This window comes from Malania oleifera, chromosome 7, assembly GCF_029873635.1.
Source record: "Malania oleifera isolate guangnan ecotype guangnan chromosome 7, ASM2987363v1, whole genome shotgun sequence".
Lineage (NCBI taxonomy): Eukaryota > Viridiplantae > Streptophyta > Magnoliopsida > Santalales > Ximeniaceae > Malania > Malania oleifera.
The window spans coordinates 80,854,211-80,879,175 of NC_080423.1; the positions used below are offsets into that span (position 1 = coordinate 80,854,211).

At 36.5% G+C, this 24,965-nt stretch overlaps 1 protein-coding gene across 2 annotated transcripts in view; it reads right to left on the reverse strand.

The window, feature by feature from the left end:
* LOC131160103 (E3 ubiquitin-protein ligase PRT6) overlaps positions 1-24,965 on the reverse strand; it is a 119,649-nt gene that overhangs the window by 71,048 nt on the left and 23,636 nt on the right. For both annotated transcript variants that reach the window (XR_009137931.1, XM_058115443.1), the window contains exon 4: positions 24,684-24,824. Coding sequence is in view for 1 of the 2 variants with exons in the window: in XM_058115443.1 (XP_057971426.1) it covers positions 24,684-24,824 (141 nt within the window). In the remaining variant the exon portion in view is untranslated. The remainder of the gene's footprint in view (positions 1-24,683; positions 24,825-24,965) is intronic.

The window sequence follows — 24,965 nt, forward strand, 5'->3', positions numbered from 1 at the left end:
AAAATTCAGCATGCTGTTGAATGTTGATGAATGTAGCATGTAAAATGGTGCTTTCATGGCCTTATTACCAATAAGGTGATAAGTAATGGGTCCATTAAGAAACAGTTGTAACATGCAAAAGCATGAAAGAAATGAACATTCCTGTGGACTTTTCTTTAACAATTTAAACTCATGGTTGTTAAAATTGCAATCTGGATTGCAATATCATACTTTAACATCCAAAGCGTGAAAGAAATATGCATTACTGCAGACATCTATTTAACAGTAAAAAGATAAAAACAGCATTCAGAAAATTGGAATAGTCACCCTTTAGGGCACAAAAGAGAGGGTGGGGTGTGAAAATAATCCACCATATTGCTCCGATTGTTTATACCATCCATATCAACATCGTCTGTTTAAGAGGGAGACACAGATTTAAAAACTAGAACTTTTGTCCTCCTTCTAAGGTGGGATTGGAGTAATGAATCTATTCTTAATAACCCAAGTCACAAGACAATACAACAAGAAAATATATCATCTGTTTCAACAAGTGCTGCTGACATATAGTATATGTAGTTTCATTGGTAACAATGATGCAAATATATTCAATGATGACGACTATAAATCAACAAATGAATATTTTTTCATAAAATAAGTCAAAGAAATCATTAGAGTGCACTAAAGGGGTACCAAACCAAACACAAAACTCATTTCTAAGAATCCAAATAGTATGCACACCCATCATACAATCTCATGCAAACAAGCATGTTAGTGTCTTCATCCATTTCTTCCTAACAAGTTATCTATTTCTTTGACTCCATAATAACAGAAAAGAAACAAAGGTTACTAAGTCAATAATGTTTCCCCTTGGATCACCTTGTCTAATACCGCTTCAGGCACAAAACAAGGATTTTGGTTAGCCACTCACCAATCACAACCACTGGAAAGAACAGATTAGACAGACCCTTCACCACAAACACCATCTCTCACCAAACCCCTTCCTCATAAAAATTTTATCCAAGAAATTCAAGCTAACTCTATAAAAATAAAAAAGGGCAGCCCAGTGAACATAGCAGAAAAGGTCCTCAACACTTTTCCTTCTCACTCTTTCTCCTCCTCTCTGCCCTCCGCATTGAACACTGAAATTCAAGCTTGGAATCAATATTTCAAAATATTGGGGCCCCCAAATCACAACTTGTTATGCAGCAGTCAGTGTAGGGTTTTCATGGCTTTTTGCTTTTATTTCCTCTTGATTTATGACAAAGATAATGATTACCCGGATATACTATTTTTGAAGGTTTAAAACCACCAATTTAAAGATCTGGTGCAAATCATGGAGTTACAGTTCCCATAAGTGAAATACATTTACATGACTTTCTCTTTAATAACGAAGCTCATTAACCTTGTATGTCATTGGCCTAATATAGAGTGGCAGAAATTTCAATCTGCACTTTTTTTTTAACAAATTAATTTTCTGTTCATTCTGCTATCTTCCCTTTTTAAGTTTACTAAGTGCAGAATCAGGAGTTTAATTTTTTGCAGTTAAAATATTTTATAACATGTACCTATTGGTATAGAAAGTTTAGGTTTTTTAAAAAAATTTTCCTTTTTAAACTAACTTTTATATTTTTATTTTCAGTTTTCTGCTTTTTTTCATTTATAAATTTAGCACTTTTTTTTATTTTACAAAATAAAAATATTATGTAGTTACGATTTAGAGTTGGAGTCAGTTGGACTTTAGATTATAATGAACAGCAAACTTGTTATGATGATTGTTTTTTTTTTTTTCATTATATTTATGATTTCCTATCTTTTTTTAACAGTAATTTATGAATTACTACCTTTATAATTTATGTTAAAAAAAATTGTTGTGAAAGTAGCTAATATAGGGCTTTTGTCACCAATAGCAACTTGAAAGCCAGGGCAACACTCAATAGCTGCAATATATGTTGACCATAGGTTAATTTAAATTAATTAAAATTCAATTAAACATTAATGTTGAATGTTTTAGGTCAAAACATGTGAACATGTCTGCTTCTACAACTTTTTTCAAATGCAAAAGACAAATTCACTGATGCAGATAATTACCCATTATGTAACATCCGTGATGGCTGTTATGGTTACCATTACCCTCACTGTTACGGCTAGTTGGGAGACAGTTTGCAAGTCTCAATCCTAAGGGGGTTCAGGTTTCAGTAATTTCGCTTCCAAGAAAATTGCTTTAGTAGGGGAAATGGTTACCGCTATTTCCCTTGGAAACAACATTCTAAATTTCGATTTCAACTAAAATTTCCAATAACAATTTTAATGTCAAAAATGATGGTTGTAAATCATGTAATACTTCAATGAAACTTTGGAAATTGTTAGACATAATAATGCAAGATTCAGAATAAAAATATCGTAAATAAATACATCCGTATCACTATGTAATGTATAAGGTACAATATTTGTAATACAATCATGATATTAAATATATTCAATTAATACAAATGAAATTCAAATATCAGTTATAATTAGTTATTGTGCAAATAGAACTGAATTTGACATTAAAGGCTGAAGAAAATGTTGTAACTAATATCTATCTTCAATTTTGCATGAAATTTCAGAGGTCATGAGGTTATCATTCATATTCTTCCTGTAATTGTTTTTATTTTCAATAAAATAGATTATCTAAGGTCAATTTCTTTTTCGGATATTGAACCTCAAACTTCAATTTCAAATGACATTTTAGTAGATAGTCAAATTTCCAAAAAACTTTCAAGATTTTGATCTCATGGAAATTCCAATGTAAATTTTGTAAGACAGATGTTGATTGTCATTTGATTTTGAGGGGGGTGTAAACCGAAAACTCAGGCAATTTCTTGGAAATTGTGGTTTCACACTTCAAAGCATGCCTTTTGAAAAATTTATTGAGGATTTGACAATTTCTTTCTTGATTTCTTTCAACTTATTATATTATTTTATCCATCACAATAGGTGTACATCAAGATCTACTTTAAGCCCTTATTTTTTTCGCACTAGTGGATTGATGAACTTAATAGGAGCATCCAAAATGAGGTTCCATGATGTATGTTGTCCAAAGATGACATTTTCTAGAATCCAAATTGATGAAACTAGGGATGGAGTTGAATTTAAGTTAGAATTATGGAGAGAAGCTTTAGAATCTAGAGGTTCTAGGATAAGTAGAAATAAGGCAGAAAAATAAAATAAAATATACAACAAACAACAACACACCTTAAGTCCCACTAGGTGGATTCGAATACATGAATCCTGTTCCGCCATATCACCCGATCAAGAGCATTTTCTTCTATTAGATTAAGGGCTATTAAATCCTTCCTCACTACCTCATTCCAAGTTATTTAGGTCTACTCCTACCCCTTTTCATGCCAAAAATAATAACAAACTCACTCATCCACACAGGTGTTCTACTAGGTTTGTGTTTTAAACGTCAAAACCATCTATGTCGCCCCTCCCTTATCTTGTCTTCAACTGGTGCTATGCCTAAATTATTGCGTATATGTGCTTGTTTCTTATTTTATCTTTTATTGTTATACCACTTGTCCACCTTAACATTCACATTTCAGCAACTTTTACTTCCTGTACATATTGTTTCTTAGTAGCCCAACATTTGAACCATAAAGCATAGCCAGCCTTATAGCCGTCATATAAAAATTTCCTTTCAATTTTAAGGATATTCTACAATCACACAACACATCTGATGCACTCCTCAATTTTACTCAAACCTATTTTAATTCTATGTATTACATCTTTAATTTACACTTCCCCTTGCATAATAGATCCAAGATATCTAAATCTATTAGTGCTATTAATCTCTTGATTATCAATTTTAATCTTCTCTCCATTGCAATGTGAAATGTAATTTTAGTCATGGTAGGAGAAATATTGGGGAAAATATTAAACTTGACGGTCAAAAAATTAATAGAAGTACTAGATTACAATACCTTGGATATATTACGCAAGCTAAAGGAGAAATGGAAGGAGATGTTATGCATAGAGTTAAAGTTGTGTGGATAAAATGGAGAAATGCTTTAAGTGTGTTGTGCGAACGTAGAACACCCTTAAAATTAAAAAGGAAAGTTTTATAGGGTGGCTACAAGACCAGCTATGTTATATGGACTAGAATCTTTGACATTTAAGTAACAACATATCCAAAAAGTAAAAATTGTCAAAATAAAAATGCTTAGGTAGATGAGTGGTACAGCTTTAAAAGATAAATTAAGAAATGAACATATTCGTGGTAAGCTATGCATAGCACCTGTAGAAGATAAGATAAAAGAGGGGCAACTAAAATGGTTTGGATATCTACACAGTAGGCTAAACAGTACACTAGTTAGGAGTGACTTAGTTACTATTAGTGGTAGTAAAATGGATAAGGATAGATCTAAAATAACTTGGAATGAGATAATAAGGTTTTAATAGCCCTTAAATTGTTGAAGAAATTGCCCACAATTGTGTAAATTGGTAGAAAAATTCATGTAGCCAATCCCGCCTAGTAGGATTTAAGGCTTAGTTGCATCTTCGTATTTTTCTAATATTCATGTTACCCCTCACTAGCTTTATGATGACTCTTAAGGAGTCCTTGTGGGAATTGTTAATTATTTTCTTTTATGAAATATCAACAATAGAAAGATGGAGGATCTTTCTATGTTACTTGCATTGGTGGATCCCTTTCAACCTTCTTTGAATGGAGAAGGAAGAATTTACCCAAGTCTACAAGTTTACTATAAAAATTTTTACTCATCATTTTTTTCTTTTCTTTTTTAACCTAATCCTACTCTGACTCCCTTTAGACCTTTTCTTGAAAACTAAAAAAGGCATAGACTTTTTGTTGGTTATCCATCCTTAAAATTTTAGCATCAATAACCTATTCCAAGTAAAAAGCTCAAATAAGGCCCTTCCCCTTTATTATGTGCAATGCGTATTTTGCAAACGGAATCTCTCTCACAAGTGGTTAGAGAGGAGTGAATGTATCTTCAACGGGCATTCTCCTCCCCTGCAATTACTTTGTGAATGAATTGTTTTCCTTAGATGTTTATAGCATATGCTTCTGAAAGTTTAAAGGGATTTCGCTTTATGTCAAAGTGATTGCAAATATTTGGTGAATTGATTCTCTAATATTTTATCTTTCCTTTCTATTGCTTCATTTCATTTGGAGATTGCCTTAACCTCCTTACATATTTTCTCGTACATCTACAATCAAATTTTCCTTGCGTTTTCCCACAACAACAGTAATAATATTTCTTTTAGATAGATGTTAGATTACCACTTTACCTATAATCTTAAGCTTTTAGATTGTGGACCAACAATGTATATCAAGTTTTAACACTCCCCTGCACGTGCAGCCTAACAGCACATGGAGAGATTAGCATACAATAATTACGCCCATTAGGGAATACAATAATTTTTTTTAAACAAAATACAATAAACACAAGCATCAAGACTAGAACCCAAAACCTCCTGGTTACCAAGTATGGTACCATATTAGATTACCACTTTACCTAAAAACTTAAGCTGCTAGGATAAGGACCAACAATGTATATCAAGCTACAATAAAAATTAAAATAAATAAAAAATGAAAGAACATTAATAGGACACGAGAATATACAACAAAGAGGACAAGAAATCTTTCCAAAGAGAGTGCCAAAAATAAAATGCAATCATCTTAGTAAAGCCTTCAAATCGCACAGAAAAATCCTCAAGACATATGTACTCTTATTACAGCTTGCACTAAAAGCCGAAACAGATACCAACTATTGAATCATGTCCCAAAAGAAAAATGGAGACAATTTCTTTCTTGTGAAAATATGTGCACTTCACTCCAACCAGATCCCCCTACATAACAACAAAGATCGCACACCTCCACAAACTTTCAGCATCTTTCTTCTTCCCAAACCCAAAGAAAGAAATGCTCAATAGCTCTTCAATCTTCAGCCATCAGCACACCCAGTCATCTGAGAATTGTATACAAGAATCATTTCCCAATTTAAACATAGTTAGAACTTAGAAGACAAAAGAGTAAACTTGCAAAACAAAACTCCATGGATTATTAGATGAACATCTAAGCCACATTTTAGCATCCCAATAGAGAGAAGAGATGGCTTCGCGAGACCTTTTTCCTTTGCTGCCCCTCTCCCTTCTCCTGTACACTAGTTGGTTGTAGGCCATTTAGGGAGGGCATCAAGGAATATCAGTCCAGACTAAAGGGGAAACGTTTTATTTGAGACTAGATAGTGAGAAAGGGCGCGTTATTCTTTGTGCTTGAGCATAACCCTCATCATAATCAATGAGTGAGGTATCTTCATCGTCATGAAGTAGTTCTTGAATGGTATGCCATCGGTGTTTGCAAAGTTGGGATAGGGATTCTTGAGCATGCAAATTGGCAACCATCATATTTTTCTTAGCAATTTGATAAACAAAGATGGAGAAGTTCTTAGAGTTAGGGTTGGGATGGAAGGGTAAATGTTTTTTGGTTTTTGTTCCTGATTTAAAAAGGATCAATGATATGAGGATTTGAGCAGGAATTAGTGTGATCATTGTTTCTAGTAATGGTGAGGGGTTATAGGACAATAGTCATCCATGGAGCAACATTTTTATGGCAGGAAGCAACAAGAATTGTGGTCAGTGTTGGGGTGCAATGCAGGTCGTGATGCCTTGTTGTGCATCATCAGCTGTCAATTCTCTGCTCTTCTTTTTCAGTTTTGGGGGGGGGGGGGGGGGGGGGGGGGGGGGGGTTGGATTGGGTTGGATCAAGTATTCTCAATATTACACTGCATTTGGGTCAGCAGTCCATTCATATGCAACTAGGGTTTAATTGGAACATGATCAGATGTAGTGTAATGGGCTGGGTTATGTGAAGAATGGGGCCTGCATATCCAAGGGAATGACATGGCTTGGATTGGGTTGGATCAAGTATTCTCAATATTACACTGCATTTGTGCCAGCTGTTGGATAGTCTGGACTCTCAAATCAGATCCAGCAAATATAATTGAGCAGGATTCAGTTAGCCCACCACTTCCATGCCCAAAGCATACATGGGACATTGCTCCCACTAATACTCAAGCCCATAGTATGCCTAAAACAATGACTCAAGCATTCGTGCGCAATGTTGCACTTAAAGACAGTTCACCACTTTGTAATGCTCTCGTCATCAGTATTTTTTTTTTTATATCTTTCTTTTTTTTGGGGGGGGGGGGGGGGGATTTGATAGAAAAAGAACTTCATGAACAGAAAAGAGAGTAAACTACAAGGAATGAAGTATTATTCTCATAAAAGAACAAACAAAAATAGTTACAATAAAGGGCCACCCCGATCCCTCTACAAATAACTCAAAAAGCCTCCTCCAAAAAAACCCCAATGAGCCCAAAAGGAAGCGAGGAAAACAACTCAATCCTATGATAAACGAGATGAAATTGTTTTTGTTATTAAAAATATTTGTATTACTTTCTATCCATAAGAACCCAAAAAGGAGGAAAAACAGTGCAACACCACAAAACCATTCCTTTCTTACTCCTCCCACAACCTCTAAACTGCACCAAAAAGAAAACATCAGCCATGGAAGCATGAAAACCTCATCAAAAACTGAGAACAGGTAGGCCAAATCTGCTTGGCCACCCAAATTGATAGCGTCGTCATAAGGCCTCCTCACCAAGGTCTTAAATTTCGATTTCGACTCAAATTTCGAAGCTCCAAAAGTACGGAAATTTCAATTTTTCTGTCAATTTCGATTTTGATTTGAAAAAATAACGGAAATTAGTAGTAAAGCACGAAATTCTTTGTGAAACTTTAGAAATGGTTAACAAACATAATAATATAAGTTTTAGGACTAATATATTACAAATTAAATACATCTTTGTTTTGTATGAGGTGGAAAAGTCGTAAAATAATATGTGTATCAAACATATTTGTAAGATAATGCACCTTAAACATATTCAGTTAATACAAATGAAATTCATAAATAATTTAAATATTATTTCTTATACAAATAATGATAATGTAGACATGAATGGCTAAATAAAATGTTACTATAAGCTTATTTTTTCATATAATTTCAAAAGAACTTGTAATAATCTTTTGTTTCGTTAAAATAAATAATATAAATTAAAAGAGAAATTTCACTTCACTCTTAAATCTCTCATTTGAATTCTGATAAAATTTCATTGTATAGTTAAGATTTTGACAAATTTCGAGATTTCGACAAATTTAAGATGATTCGTTGAGATTTCGATGGAAATTATGCAAGACGGAAATCGACTACCATTTCAATTTCGAGGGTGATGGAAATCGGAAATTTCGACGGAAATTTCGACAATTTCGTGGAAATTTAAGACCATGCTCCTCACCAGAAACAAATCATTAGTATTAAACCTATTAAAAGCCAATGTCCATATGAAGCCCTGATCTTGAAGGAAGCTTAGCCTTCCAAATGAAATCATTCAAATGGAAATAAGAAGGGTCCGAAGATTTCAACAACTAAAAGGAAAAAAACTTCCATAGAAAAGGAAAATGGTCAAATCATCAACCTCCTTCTTTGAGATTCCTAAAAAATGAAAATCCCAAGAGAGTTCCTTTCCAAAGATAATAGGAATTAATCAGAGCATTACAGGCAAAACCAAGGGCAAGGGATCAAAGACTCAAACGAAACCTCACCCACCCAATTGTACTCCATGAACTAATTAAAATTATCATTTACCACCCAAAATTGGGTAAGAGGGTAAAAGAAAATGAGCAAGCTGCAAAATAACTTTCAAGAGCTTACCTCAAAAACATCACCACTATCTCTAGCATTCCAATAATTTTGATGCAAGAGATACTTGTTTCTAATCACCATCTGCCGTAAGGAGTCAACCTCCAAGGAAAACCTCAATAACCATTTCCCAACTAGAGAAATGTTTCTAGAGACCACATTTCCCAAGGCCCAAACCCCCTTCAAAAATTTGGGTCTTCTAACTATATCCCATAAAATAAGATGATCTCTCTTTGTCTTCCCCTATACCTACACACAATAAATCTGTCACAAGCCTTTTCAGAGTGGCAACTACTCTTGTCATATGTTTAAAAAGAGAAAAATGGAAATATTAGCACGGGCAGCATTGAAGAGGGTAATGCCACCCCATGAAGATAAGTACGCCCTCTTCAAACCCTCCAATCTGTTTCCCCCTATTTCCGGTGTCCCAAAAACTTGAGGAATTAGGATGAGCTCCAAGAGGAGGACCAATTAAGTCAGAGGGAAATCTAAAATGGCACAACCAGCTAACACAGAAAATAATTTAACTCATCCCCCCTCCACCCAAAGTTAATAGCAATCACCCCTCTTATACATTGATTTTCAAACCCAAAATTTTCTTGAAAATATCAAGGTAAAATCTTTCAAAATTTAACAGCCCTATCTTCAAGAAAAAGAAGGGTATCATCATAAAACTGAAAAGGGGAGATTACAACCGCCTCTCTGCCTACCTTAAAACCCCGAATCACATCAAACTTGAGCAAGGCTAATCATCCTACTTAACACGTCAACCACTAAAGTAAATAAAAAAAAAAAGTGAAGCATGGGTTCGCTTGTCTCAACCATCGTAAACCTTTAAACCACTCTCTCGTTGACCCTTTACTATAGCATAGTCATTATGGAAAAACACCCTCAAATCCACTTCCTTCAAGCCCCTCCAAACCCCCCTTCTTACCATCACCAATTCCAAAAGACAAAAAAAAACAAAAAAATCGAATTCATGACATCATAAGCTTTCTCAAAATATAGTTTGAGCAAAAATCTCCACCCTCCCCCCCTTCTTACATCCAGCACTCCACAAGAAACCAAAAGAGCATCTAAAATATGTCCATCCTTAATGTGGTTTGATGTATTATTGTTGGCAAGTAAATGGCCATAGTATCCCATGAACAATTTGATGTTGATACCCTTATTTTTTTCTCGAGGAGAATGCAGTGAAATTTAGAAAGGTTTTAACCTAGCTTAAATTTTTTAGAAAATTTTGAATTTAAGATCAACATGTCTGTCTGACAGCAGGGATGCAGGTATGAATATGGGGAGGCAACAAGGCTGATTTCAATTACAGGTTTATGCTGTTATCTAGATGTACTATTTTAAACTGGCCTTGACTTATACGGGTCATCCCCTTGGTAAGAGTCCTGATTCTTCTACTTTTCAGGATCCAGTGGCGGGAACAATGGGTACTAGGTTGGAAAAAGGCATATTTATCCTTAAGGGTCACATTAATCTCATCAATGCAGCTGTTTCTAACACCTCCATTTACTTTCTTTTCCATTTTAGAGTTTTGGTGTGGGTGGCTGCTACCCTAGAAAGGCTTATGGGAGATCCTTTTGCGGCTGGATATCAAGGAGGAGAAAAGAGATCATCTTCTTAGTTGAGATAAGGTTACAAGACCTAAACCTGAAGGGGGGGTTTGGAACTCAAGAATTTGGTGTCTCAAATCATTTCTCTCGTTGGAAAATGGTAATGGAGGTAGCCCTGGAGGTTGATTTCTTATGGCACACGGCAATTAGCTGCAAGTACAGTTTGCATAGAAATGCTTGGGATACTAGAAGTAGTGGCAATGATTCTCATAGAAGCCTCTGTAAGTTTATTTTACAGATTGCTCCCTTCTTCTATCCTCTAACCCATTTTCAAGTTGGGAATGGTAATCTCATTCAAATTTGGGATGACATTCGCATGGGTGACGTTTGTTGGAATCTTTGGTCCCTTCTTTTTTGAAATGCCTTCTATGCATAATGCCACCATTAATTCTTTTTATTCTTCAGAGGGTGGCTCTTTCTTTTGAGACTTTCACCTTTTTTTTCTTCAAATCTCAATAAGAGAGGTAGATGATTTAGCCATTCTTGTTGAGAGTGCATCAGTCTTTTGTTCCTAATGATTTGAGCATTTGGGAGGATTGTTCTTTTTCCACAAAATCTTTTCTTTCACAGTTGTTGAAAACCCTAAGCTCTCCTTATTTATCTTGAGCTACTTTATTTGGAAGGATAAGGTTCCTTTAAAGATCACGGATTTTATGTGGACTTTGGCTCTTAATAGACTTAATACGAATGATTTGTTCGAAGTGAGGATTTGTCTGGATATTGTATCATGTGTTTGGAGGTGAGAGAAACTAGTGACTACTTGTTCTCCATTGTCAAGTGCCTAAGCATTTTAGAGCTTATTTATTCACAATTTTTTATGCTTTCTTGCTTGTGCAGTATAGAGGATTTGGGAGAAATAAGAGGGGCAATCTTATGGAAATGTATTTTTACCAAACCTTCTGGATTGAAAGGAATGCAAGGACTTTTAATGTCAAAACAACTCCCTTAGATCTTTTATGGGATAGAGTTATTTTCCTTGGTTCCTTCTAGACTCATTCTTTGGGTTTCTTTAGAGAAATTTTGTCATCTAATTTTGCGGGATTGGAGAGAGTTTCACATGTAACTATTTTTTATTGTTTTATAGAGGATATATCCTCTACTGCTTGTAACTTCCTCTCTTTCTGTTAATGAAGTTATTTTTTCTGTCAAAGAAAAAAAATAAGAAGGCAGACTGTTCAATAATAACTGTATCCCTAAAAGCTTCACAGGGCCTATTAGCATGTAACTATTTTGTTTGTTTTTTGGAGGATATCATATCCTATACTGCTTGTAACTTCCTCTCTTTCTGTTAATGAATTTATTTTTTCCATCAAAGAAGAAAATAAGAAGGCTGACTGCTCCATAATAACTGCATCCCTTAAAGCTTAACAGAGCCTATTAGAAAGAACCTTCCCCGAAGACTTTGTAAACACTAGTAACCTGGCTGTAAATTACCAAGCCTCTCAGAACACTCTTTCTTAAAAACAAAAAACAATAAAAGTACAATTGATACTTTTCCCCCACCATCCCATTCCTATTGAACTCATGAAATAACTCCATAATATCCTCTTGAATCACCTCCCAAAGTATCTTGAAAGAAAGCCATTGTGAAACCATGAGGGCCTAGTGCCTTACCTCTCTCCATCTAAAACACAGCTCACCTCCCAAAGTATTTCTTGAAAAAAAACCATTGTGAAACCAGCACGGCCTAGTGCCTTACCTCCCTCCATCTCAAACACAGCTCTCCTAAACCTCCTCTATGTTGAACAACCAAACCAGGCAGCAAAGTCCTACCAATAGGACTCCAATTAAAACCATTCAGCATCAACCTACTCACACAACTCTCAATCACACCTCCTACAGAAATCCGTGATCGCCTCCCTAGTTTTTTTAGAATCTCTCACCACACTCCCTGACTCACTAGATTCCTATTAAAAGGCTCTACTTTTAGGATTCCCAAATCAATTGGGATTTCTAATTAATTTGTTAGGATTCCCAAATCAATTGAGATTTTGTATTTAATTTATGATTCTCAGGTTAATTGAGATTTCTAAGTAATGTGCTATGATTTCCAATCATCAACCCTATTTTCTCTTTCTATTTTCCCTTCTTTTAATTTCCCCAATTTCTCTATGATAAAACCCTAGGATCTTATCATTTGGTATCAGAGTCACTGTTCTTGTGGACACTGTTAACCTGCTGTCAAAAGCAAGATCTTGGAATTCTTGATCTTCACTCATACACAATGGCCTCATAAAATTCAGCAGTGTCCCAGATGAAAGCTAAGCTGAAGGCTGAATTTAGCAATATGTTGAAGCCTCAATTTGAAGAGATCCAGGCTCTCCAAACTACTCATTACATCTTCTTCCCATTAAGAGAGAGAGAAGATGATGTCTCTAGGGAGCAGTCGCACATGCACAAAAGAGGTTACCAAGGAGAGCGTGATCATAGTCCTCGTATGAAGGTGGAATTTCCTCAGCAGGGTAGTCATGATCCTACCAGTTGGGTTTCTAGAGCTGAAAAATACTTTTGCTTTCACCGCACCCCATAAACATCTAAAGTTGAGATTGTTGCTATTAGCCTCGATGGCAATGCTATTCAATGGTATGATTGGTGTGAGGATCTTCACGGAATGCTTTTGTGGGCAGAATTTGTTTCTGGATTACTTGTCTAATTTGGGCACATTGGATATAAAAATATTGATGGAGAGCTTGCCAAAATACCCCAAGCTAGCATTGCCTTGGAGTATCAGACACGATTTGAGCAGGCTACAAAACAAGACTAAAGATTGGAATGAAAGCCAACTTGTGGGTACTTTTATTGAAGGTCTCCAACCCGACATTCAACGTGAGGTCAAAGTGTATTGGCCACAAACTATGACCACTGTAATTTCCTTTGCACTATTAGAAGAAGAGAAGTTGGGAAAGAACAACGTCACTCTAGCAACTCCATTACCAAGAAAAATGTCAGCAGTACTATAACAGCACTTGCTCCTTGCAATCCTTCTCCCAAACAATTGAATTAGAAGGACTCAAAGAGCAAACAAGATAAGGGTTTAATTGTGATGAGAAGTGGCATAGAGGGCACCATTGCAAAAAGGGACGACTCTTGATGATTGAACCAGTGGAGGAGCTAGAAAAGGTTGAGGATGACTCCCCTTATTCAAATTAGGAAGGTGCGAAATCTGATGATAATGATGGGACGGCTCTTGATGACTAAACTAGTGGAGGAGCTAGTAGAGGCTGAGGACGACTCCCCTTATTCTAATTAGGAAGGTACGGAATCTGATGATAATGATGAATCTATCACTTCTTTAGTTCATGCTTTAGCTGGCTATGCTAATCCTCAAACCATGAAAATTAGTGGTTTCCTAAAACACCAACTTGTTACTATGTTAATTGATACTAGTGAGCACTAATAATTTCATGAACACTAAAATTGCTAAATGGCTAGCCTATCTTGTGGAACAATGCGAAAAGTTCGATGTGAAAGTTGCAAATGGAAAGACCTTGACATGTTAGAGCAAGTGTCCGAAGCTTAACCTTACTATGTAAAATCATGGGTTGTATATTGATTTCTATTTGCTGCCGCTAAAAGCCTATGAAGTGGTTTTGGGTATTGAATGGTTAAGGACTTTAGATGATATAGCTTGGAATTTTTCTAACCTGGTTATGAAGTTTGTTTTGAAACGGCCAAAGAACCACTCTTAAAGGAAAACATTGTCATAATGTCACTACAGTGCCAAGCCATCGTATGGAGAAGCTCCTTAAAAAGGAGTGACATGGCTGCCTAGTACAACTTCAAACACCAAAGTAGCACCAAAGGCTCTCCTATTATGGACTTCCCAGAAAAGGGTCTCAGTGATAAATCGACCCATAATTCAGAAATTAAGGGCCCAAGTTTTTCATTGTTGGGTATGGTAATGGACATGCCCAAATGAGTGCTCCGACTTCCCGTAAGACAAGTATTGCGAAGGAGAATAATTTATCTTTTGATAACGAAAATGTGCTTTAGCCTCTAATTAATAAAAATATTATTCAGCCTCCAATTACTAAGGATGGGAATTGAATTGTTTAAGATATGGAGGAAGTTCAAGATGTTAGAAGAGTAGATTCATTTCAAGAATGCAGTGATAAAAATGTGTTTAGGCCTATAGATGTTTTAGAAGGTGATACGGGGAAGAGTAAAAATGAAGTGGGGTTAGGGAAGAAATGTGATGATTTTCATTCTTATACTAATAAATTTGAAACCTTGAAGGTAAAAAGGGGAATTTTCGTTGAAAGGCAGCTTGTTGGGGTGCTGAAATGAAGAAGATATTCAAAGATAAAAGAGAAATTTTGGTCAGTCAACTACAAAAATACTAAGGAGGGACTATAAGGATGAGTTTTGTATTGTGGAAGTTCCTTAAGTTGAGAAGAATGTTAAAGGTTCTAATGAGGTTAGTAAAGGTAAGGAGGTGAAGAACTGGGGAGAGTTTTCAGATTCAGATATTGATGACAATAGCATTTTTGACTGTGTTAGGGGGTTGTTGTTGGATGAGATTCTAGAAAAATATGGGTACCTTTTTTACTCCTGCAATGAATTAGGGGATTTATCTTATGTTCACCCGCCCCTGTTGGAAGGTCTGGAGGGTGTTCCACGTTCGAAGAGGGAGATAGAAGCTCAATTTTTTATGGATAAAATGAATTTAAAGCTAAGCGATATTGGAGGAAATGTAGTACGTTTGAATGGTGGCGAAAGTCAAAAGGTGAAGGGTCAAAGGGAATTAGCGAATTTGAAAAGTTTTAGTAAATTATGATGGAAAGGATTGGAAAAGGGATTTCTTGGTTAATTTCATTTAGTTTTTTGGGATCTAGGGTTATCTATTTTCTTTTCTATTTTTTTTTTTTTTGGTAAACTCCTTGTCCCCACTTTGTACCTTCTATTCTTTCTATCTAATATACTTTCTTTTGCTAGCCAAAAAATTTGGGATGCCAAGTTTGCTAGCAAAATTGATGATGTTCTTGCTGGTTCCTTTTGTGTCCTTCAATTTGGATGTCAAAGTTAAGGGCCAATGGTGGTTTACCTCAGTATATGGAACAAATGAGAAATGGGAGGTTCCAGAATTACCCTGGCATAAGGGGTTTTGATTCATTTATTAGGGAGTGTGATCTGAGAGATCTTCCACTCTTAAATGCGCAATTTACTTGGTTTGCTGATGGCAATCAGTCAGTGGAAACTAGGACAGATAGGTTTCTATTTATCACTACCCAAGAAGATACTTTTCCCACTTTTACTCAAGAAGTACTCCATAGAGTGGTATCTAAAGATTGTCCTTTTTATCTTGAAACTGCCCATGTTATAGGGGTCTTACTCCATTTAGATTTGAAAATATGTGACTGACACATCCTGGTTTTGGAATAGGGTCAGGAAAGGATGGGAAGGTTTATATTTTGTGAAAAGATTGAGGTGTATGAAAGAAAAGTTAAAAAACCTGGAATTTGGAGAACTTTAGTGATGTTTGATCTAGGGAAAAAAAAGTATTATTCAAGAAATGGATGCGATTGATAGATTGGCTGAGGAGGGACCTCTGTCTGAGTACCTTGTTGGTAGACGAGTCTAGTCGTCTAATGAGTTTGAACAAGTTGTTCTTAGGGAGGAGATAAGTTGGAGATAGAAATCTAGAATGACTTGGGTCAAATGGAGATTGTAATTCTAGATTTTTTTTTTTTCATAGGGTGACAACTGCATAAAAATAAGGAACCTTATTAAAGAACTTGAGGATGATAGGTGAGAAACTGTTAAGGATCCTGACCGTATAGAGAGTTTAAGTACAGACTTCCATAGGAACCTTTTTCATGGGGAGGATGATGGAAAATGAAGTTTGAAGGGTTGGATTGGTGTCCTATATCAGCTGAAAAGGATGCTTGGTTAGAGAGACCTTTTGAGGAAGAAGAGATTAAAAGATTGACTTTTAGATGGACAAAGATAAAGCTCTTGGGCTAGATGGCTTTACTATGGCTTTCTTTCAAGACAATTGAGAGAATTTGAAGGGAGACATTCTTAATTTTTTTCTTGACTTCTTTGACAATTTATTACCATGGTGCCCAAAAAAGATTGTGTTGTTAAGGTCAAGGACTTTAGACCAACTACCCCTTTCAATCAAAGTACTTTTATAGCTGAAAAACAAATCCTAGATGCTGCCTTGATAGATAATAAGTTGGTTGAGGATGTTGGCTGAAGAAGTAAGAGGGTTCTTGTGTTGAAATTGGATTTGAGAAAGCTTATGATAGGGTGAGCTCGAGTTTTTTGGACAGGATTACGGCTAGAAAAAGCTTTGGCCTAAGGTGGATGAAATAGATTAGAGGTTGTTTATCTTCCATGGCTTTTTCTGTCTTAGTTAACAGCAAGTCTAATTCATTTTGTGTGTCTAGGGGTCTAAGATAGGGAGGTCGGTCCCCTTTCTCCCTTTTCTCCTTACTATTGTGGTGGATGCTTAGGGTAGGATGACTAAGAAAGGTGTAGATAGAGGGTTGGTGAAGGGGGTAGGTTATGAGGATTGCATCATGTCGCATCTTCAATTCGCAGATCATACTATTCTCTTCCTATTAGATAACGAGGGTTGCTTCTCTAATGTGTTGACTATCTTATAGGTTTTTTAAAGAGCATCTGAGCCAAAAATTAATTTTCCTAAGAGGGGTCAGGTGGGTCTTGGTATTAATGTGGATCCTTTTGTTAGGCTAGCGGTGAGCTGCTTTGACTTCGCCTATTACATATCTAGGTGTCACTTAGGTGCCAACCCCAATGCTGAATCTTTATGGAACCACGTTTTTTATAGAGTGGCTAGGAAACTGGAGGGGTGGAAAGGAGTGTTTTTCGCTCTAGGGGGTTGTATTACCTTCTTTCATGCTTGTTTATCTTCTATACCTTTGAATTACCTTTCTCTCTTAAAAATCCTAATTAGATTGGAGCAGAAGCTTTGAGAAATTAATGAGGGATTTCTTATGGTCAAGTGAGGAAGAGGATAGTAGAGATCATCCTATAGGCTGGGAGGCTGTGTGTAGGCCCAAAAGGGAGGGAGGCTTAGGTCTTGGTTATTTGGTGTCCAAAAACATCTCTTTGGTGAGGAAATGGTCATGGCACTTTCCTTTAGAACCACATTTTCTTTGGCATAAGGTAATTTGCAGTAAATTTTGAATACTATAAAATGGATGGGATGCTAAAGTGGGAATTAATATTACTTATTCGAGTCCTTGCAAGTTTGTAACCCAAATTTATGATTATTTCCTTCCTAAGATCCAATATTCAGTGAAAAATGGACAGCAAATTAGCTTTTAGGAAGACCATTGGGTGGGGGAAATGCCTTTGTCTATTACATCCCCTCGTTTTTTTCAATTATATAATTTTCATGATACTCCTATTTCTGCTTTTCTTCTTTTGCAAGGATATAGGAATTCTTGGAATTTCCATTTTGGGAGAAACATTAATGAGAGAGAGATTAATGAGTTGGCCCTCTTGACTACGCTGCGCAATTCTTTTCATGCTCATTTGGAGAATGACAAAAGTGTTTGGAGCTTAGACATTTCTGGGGTATTCTCTTGTAAATATTTTTCCACTTACTTGATTTGTGACTCTACTATGGATAATTTTGCTTTGTATCAATTGATTCGGAAATCTAAAGCTCCATCAAAAATAAAAGATTTCATTTGGATTGCAATACATGAAAGAATCAACACCAATGATTTGATTCATAAGAGAAGACCTAATAAAGCCTTGTCAGCGGACATTTGTGTCTTTTGCTTGAGTGGAGAGACTTGTATGCATTTGTTTCTTCATTGTCCTTTTACATTGGCTATTTGGAATAAATTATTTGGTATTCCTAAAGAAAATTGGATATAAATTTTTGTTGATGGAAAAAATCTCCCCTCTCACAAATCTCCCTAAGGTTTTGAAAGTAGCCGGCATTGCTCCGACAATGCCCCAGCAGTGCTCCAACGCTTATGCCAGTATGCAATCGATGGCACTATTAATCTCTCTCTCCCTCTTTTTCCCCCTCGTAACACTATTCCTCCCTCCCCTCGAGCATTCACTCCGGCGAAGATTGGGTTAGGTTTTGATCAGCCAAGCGATTCAGATCAAAGGAAAATCCTTCAATATGCATCTAGATAAGAGCGAGGGGAGATCATCATTGCTCATTATGATCATAAAAAGTTGGGTTAGGTTATCAGACGAGGATGTTTGGTGGTTTGTCAAAAGATTGATGGTTTTTGTTGGATGGATATGGGTTTCCGGAGTTTTCACAAGGGTATTACAAACTATTGGCTGTCGATTAGGTGGGCAAAGGTGGGAAATTTTATGGGGTTAAGGTTGGTTGGAGTCTATGCTCGTTCCCAACGGCACAAAAGGTGAGGGATGGAAAAGATGTTGACTTTTTGAGTATAATCCCTGTTTTGATGCTGACAAAGCACATGTATCTTATTTGTGTATTTAGTACGTGAACAAGTTTATAATTTAACACACACATAAGGGGGCTGAAGATGGAAGCCAGAAGGGACTTAAAAGAATACAACATTTGGCGTATTCCACGGAGGATGGAAGAGCAAAAAAAGAAGAAGACATTTGTTTTCTTTGTAATGCATTTAGTTTTTAAATATTTGATCTGTAATAATGCATATCCTGCATGATATGGCACTAAGCTTAGAATGGCCATAGACTGACCTAAAGGCACCCAACACTTTCACGAAAAATCCTTTTCATAAAAACTAAAATCATACAAAAGGGTTTAAATCATTTTGGGACAAAATAGGGCTAAAAAATTTGGTTTTTAACTATCCTCAGTCGACCAGCCTTCTCTAGCTTTAAATGACTCAACCGACTGACCATCTCGGCCAACTGGTCATTTTATATCTGAGAAGCCTCAGCCGACTGATCTCACTTTTAGGCCTATTTTATCAAGCCTAGCCGACCGATACTATTTACTCGGCCAATCGGCTCTTGTGGCCAACCAACTGAACCAACGAAGGGTGGAAAATCGCCCAAGGACAGCCGACCAGCCCTTTCCTCGGCCGACCGAACCCATTTAGAAATTCAAATTTTTGTGTGAGGTCAGCCGACCGACGCTAGCATCAATCAACTGAACCTCTCGGGTTTGGGCAATTACCAACACTTAAACATGATTAATTTTTAATTAAACAAATTCTAAAATACCGAGTGTGTCCCTTAACGGTCAAAATTTTGAGAAGTCTATATATACCCCTCTCATAAGCTTGTTTAATAACTTTGTTTAGCCAAAAATTTCTCTCAAATATTTTAGGCTATTTTTAAATCAAAATTCCCCCAAACTTATTTCATTGCAAAAATCTTTGTTGGGGCAAAATTTTTACACTCTCCTACTCTCTTTCCTATTATTCATTTGAAAAAATATCATTTGGAAGAGAGCATTTTATTTGTGCATTTATTTCAAAAGCATTTTACTCTCGCCTAGCTTTTTTTTTCAAAAACCTTTTTGAAAGTAAGCTTTGAGTTTCTCCCATATATTTTCTTGATAAATATTTTTGGGGAAAACTTGTTTTGCAGCTTGTGAATCTTTGCACATCAATTGCAAGATTCAAAAGCTCATATAGTATTTATTGCAAAAATATTTTTGAGCATAAATCCTAACTTCTCCAAACACTTTTATTGCAACATCTTTGTTGGAGAAAATTTTTATTACTTTAGATCTTTGAAGTATTTATTGCATTCTCCATATTTTAAATCAAAGATCATATATATTCATATGTGCAAAAATCTCGTGAAAGCAAAACCCTAGGTTCTCCTACCTCTTATTGAAAATATTTTTGGAGATATATTTTATGGGGTTTAAATCTTTGATGTTTTTATTATATATATCATATTCAAAGATTGCAAAGTTATTTTGAAAACACCCTTACTCTACTGAGCATAACTCCATATCATTAGAAAGTGCATTTTAGAGCTTTCATTGTGTACATCCTTGCTTATTTTTCAGAAGCATTTGTTTGTACAAAAATTTATTATCTTTGTATTCTAGGTGCGGCCTGAAGAGGAATACACTATCGTGTAAGGTGTACCAATTTGGCTCTAGCTCGATTAGGTGAGCTGAGGTGACTCCACTTCGTAAGGAGAATTGGTTTGGTTCCGCCCGGTAAGTGAACTGAGGAGACTCCGCCTCGTAAGGAGAACTAGTTGTGGCTTAGCCCTATAATTGAACTAGGGAGTCTCCGTCCCATAAGGAGAGTTGTAAACGGCTTCTGCTCCGTCCGTTTAAGTGAGCAGGTTAGTGGAATCTTTAACGGGTATGCCCAAGGCGGGGACATAGGCTGATTTGGCCGAATCTCGATAACAAACCGTGTGTGTGTCTCTCTCTCTCATTTAATTTCCACACTTTAAATTCAATATGTGTATGCTTGTTCACTTATGGTTATAAGTTATAACTATTTTGCATGCACACATTTAAGTTAAATGAAATATGTCCCACACATGTATGTCAGCACACATAGCTTAATCATTTTACATACACGACTATATTTTGAATGGGATATGATTTGTGGTGAATTGAAGTAAAGTTTAAATTAGCCAAATATTTTTAAAACCCAATTCACCCCCCCTTCTTAGGATCACACCATAACTCACAAAATATCCGCAAATTTTTTCTACGACTTGGCGAAGGAGTTGCGAAAAGACTTAGGAGTTATGGCTGCAAATGGTCATCCACATTTCAGATTGTGGAGGCCGGTCATGTTGGAAGACAATATACAGGTAGGCAAGGGTTGCAATAGTCAAGCCCTCTCTAAAGATCGAGTTAGGGAAGCCGTTAAGGAGGGTAGGTGCTGTAGGTGTGGTGGTGTAGCTCAGATGAACAAGGCTGGGCTTCTAAAGTCAGCAGCAGTTGCTGTTGATCTTCCAGAACCAACCATAGCCAACCAGTCGTCAAACAGTCAGCAAACTCCGAAGGCTGCAATCTTCGTCAACCAGTCGGAATTGCCGGAGAAGGTAGCTAGGATTCTAACGGAGGAGTTGTCCATTTCAGAGGCTGCTAGGGCTGCACTCCTCCCCCGCGCGCGCGCGCGGGGGTTGTGGGGTGGGGTGTGGGTTGTATTTGGAAGGAAGCCAATAGATATGGGCCAGGAGGTATAATTCTTGTTTTGGACCTGGCCCAACTTATTGACAAGGGTATTTCTTTTTTTATATAAACTAGGCCTCTTACTTGAGCAAGACCAAGACTTAAGTTTATCCAAACCAGGCTCTAATGAGTCTAGGGCAGGTGTCCATTCCTTGGGTTCTATTCAGAAGGTAAATGGTGAAGGGTCAAGATGCTGGACAGGGAAACAGGGAATCAGACAAGTGAGAGCCGGATTTCAGCAACAGGAAGGACTAGATTTCAGTCCTTAGAGCTCAGGAAACGAGCAGTGGGAAGGAGGAGGTTAAAATTCACGTTCAGAGTCCATCACTCCAAACTTCAAGTCAGGATGATCAAACTCTAGTACATACCCTGACTACTAATAGTTCGGAGCTAAAATTAGACAACTGGAAAAAAGATGTAACAAAGTTGGATGAGTGTTCTGTTCGAAAAATGACGAGGTAAGATGTAAAAAATCCAGGAGCAATTATGGGGGAGATTGGTGATATCCTGCGTCTGGAGTTTGATAGATTTGAGGGTAGTAAGGAGTATGCTCTCCGGAGGCTAGTTTGTATGGGCGCTAAGATGAGGAAGGTATTTGATGAGGAGAGTGAAAAATGTGATGCGACATGGACAAAGCCTTTAAGGAGGGACTCTAAAGGCGAATTTAGCATAATGGAAGACTCTCTTACAAAGAAGGAGGTCGGGTGCAGCAATAGGGAAAGGAAAGGAAAGGAAGTTAAGAAATGGGGGGATATTTCAGATTCAGAAAGTGATGATTTGAGTGAATTTGACTGTGGTGGTGGTTATTGTTGGATGAGATTCGTAAACGATATGGGTACGCTTCTGATTATTGCGATCAAGTAAGGGATTTATCTTCTGTTCATCCTGCCCCGTTGGAAGGTTGGAGGGAGTGTTCATTTTTTAAAACGATGGTTTATTTAAAAATTCACAGCCTAGGGATAGAATATTGCCTACTCCTGTGGAAGAAATTCACAAGGAGGATTTAGAAGCCCAAGATCTTTTGTATAAGCTGGGTTTAAAGTTGAGTGATATTGGAGGAAATGAGGTTTGTTTGGATGATGGAAAAAGTTGTAAATTGAAGGGTCAAAGAGAATTAGCAAGTCTGAAGAGTTCAGTAAATTACAACAGAAAGGGTCTAAAAAGGGGTTTTCTTGATTAATTTTATCTAGTTTCATGGCATGATCTTCGGTTTTTTTAAAAAAAATACTTTTATTTCCTTTTTTTTATGTTTTTTTGGTGGACTCGTTGTCCCTGCACATTGTACCTTCTTTTTCCCCTATCTAATACACATTCGTTTATTATCCAAAAAAAAAATTTGGTGAAAACTGGGTTTGTCACTCCATATGTGTTTTGAACCATCACGTTTAGAGGTTTTGGTAAGGATAGGAAAGCTTTATGGCATTGCACTGTTATGGCTATTATTTGGTGCTTTAGGTTGGAGAGGAATGCTAGAATATTCAAAGGTGTGGCTATATCTAATAATTTTCTTTCGAGGAGAGTGGTTTATCTTGTGCTGTCATAGGTTGTTGGCAAATGGATTCTTTCACCACACCTCTTTGGAAGACCTGCAGCGGGACTGGTTGGCTCTAATGCACTGAGTTTGATAGAATGTGAGCTTTGCAATTAATTTCTTTTTGAGTAAAGGGAATTATTTATATTCCCCCTAATTTTACTTTTTCTTTTCTTCTTGTACATCTGATCCTTCTAATAAAATTTCTTTGTTTATCAAAAAAATATCCAAGCCTGAAGCCTTATCCATTTCTATACCAAACACCACCGCCCTCACTTCCTGTTCTCCAAAGAGCTTCCCCAACCAAGGCTTTTGAGCATCAGAAATGGGGCTCCAATCCAAATCATCAACCATAAGCCTAGAATGATCCTCCCCAGTATAGATATTACTAAAAAAAAATATTAACCCCGTCCGCTATCAACCCAATATCCTACATAAACTCATCTTCCCTCATCTCCAATTATCTTATAAAATTACACAGCATTTTACCATAGCCAATCTATGAAAAAAACAGTTTTACAGTCCCCTCCCTAGCCCATTCAAATCCTGTTTTTTGCCTCCAAGACCTAACTCAAAGTACATCCTCAAGCTTATTTTTCCAAAAAACAAAAATGAAAAAGAAAAAGCTTAGCAACCTCCTCATCCAATAACTAAATAACACCCTTATTTCCTCATTGCCGTCCAACACAACAAAATCACCCGTGGTATTAGCCTTCTTCAACCTATTATCCACAAAAACTCGTAGGTTCCACTTCTTCGAAACCTCTTTCACTCTTAAAAACAACAACAACAACAAAAACCACGCCTTAAAACAAAACCAAGCCTTTACCTCAATTCCTTACAAAAAACCCTCTTTGACTCTTAAATTGCCCAAATACCTCTTCCACAATAATAATATTATTTTATCCTCAATTCCTTTTCAAACTCACAGTCCCAACAATCTCTAGTCTTGCTGGATTCCAACATCCATATGTTGGGCATGTCGCAGAACCAACATATGTTCAAGACAAACATCACATACACATGAAAAGGAGCACCAAAAAATATGAAAAGGTGCACCAAAAAATTCAAAAATAAATAATAGGGAGCACACTATACTGCACATTCGCCAAAATAGTCTAAGCATGAAATATCATCGATCAAGTCTATTTCAATATGTCACCTTCTTATGCTATAACTAGATAATGGATATATAAATTATAATACAATACATAGATAGAATTGGTGGATATAAGAGTGACACCCAAATGAGTTCGTTCTTGACAGAGTTAATCAACTTTGCCAACCCCTGGACAAAACCAAAAAAAAACAAGTTATCCTAATTGATAATTGCCTATAAGGCAATTTTTTTGCTTCCTTCAGCATCACCAATTATCAGGAGGATTTTTCAATTAGAAGAATTTATCAATGTGCTAGTTGCATGTAACAGTTTATAAGAAAACTAATTATGGCGAAAATAAAATCTACAGTCAACACTATGTATTGGCAAATGCACAAAAAATTAAATCAATAACCAGCACTGTATGTAAAACTTATGCAGAAGGAAAGCAGATGACAAATCATGTTTAGCATTGAATGGAAAAACTAAGCATAGATAGTGTTCATAAGCATTTGTTAAACTTTCCTATTAGATGCACGTAAATATGTTTCTGCAATAAAAAACTAAAGAACAAGGAATGAGATACATACTCACTGGAAAATTCAGGATTCAGAGAAAGGTAGCACGATAACCCAAATCGTTCTAAAATCCTAGTGGCATAAAAATCAGCTGGGGCCAACGCAGCACAGCACTGCAGCAGAAATAGATCAAGCTCTAAATCTTGTCCACCCCTGCATGAAAGAGCCAACAAAGAAAGAGAACCTTAAAAAATATCCCACATCACCAATCTTTTCCCCACCTATGCCAACCAACTCCCCACCCCAACCCCCACCCCCAAAAAAATAAAATAATAATTATAATATTTATTACTA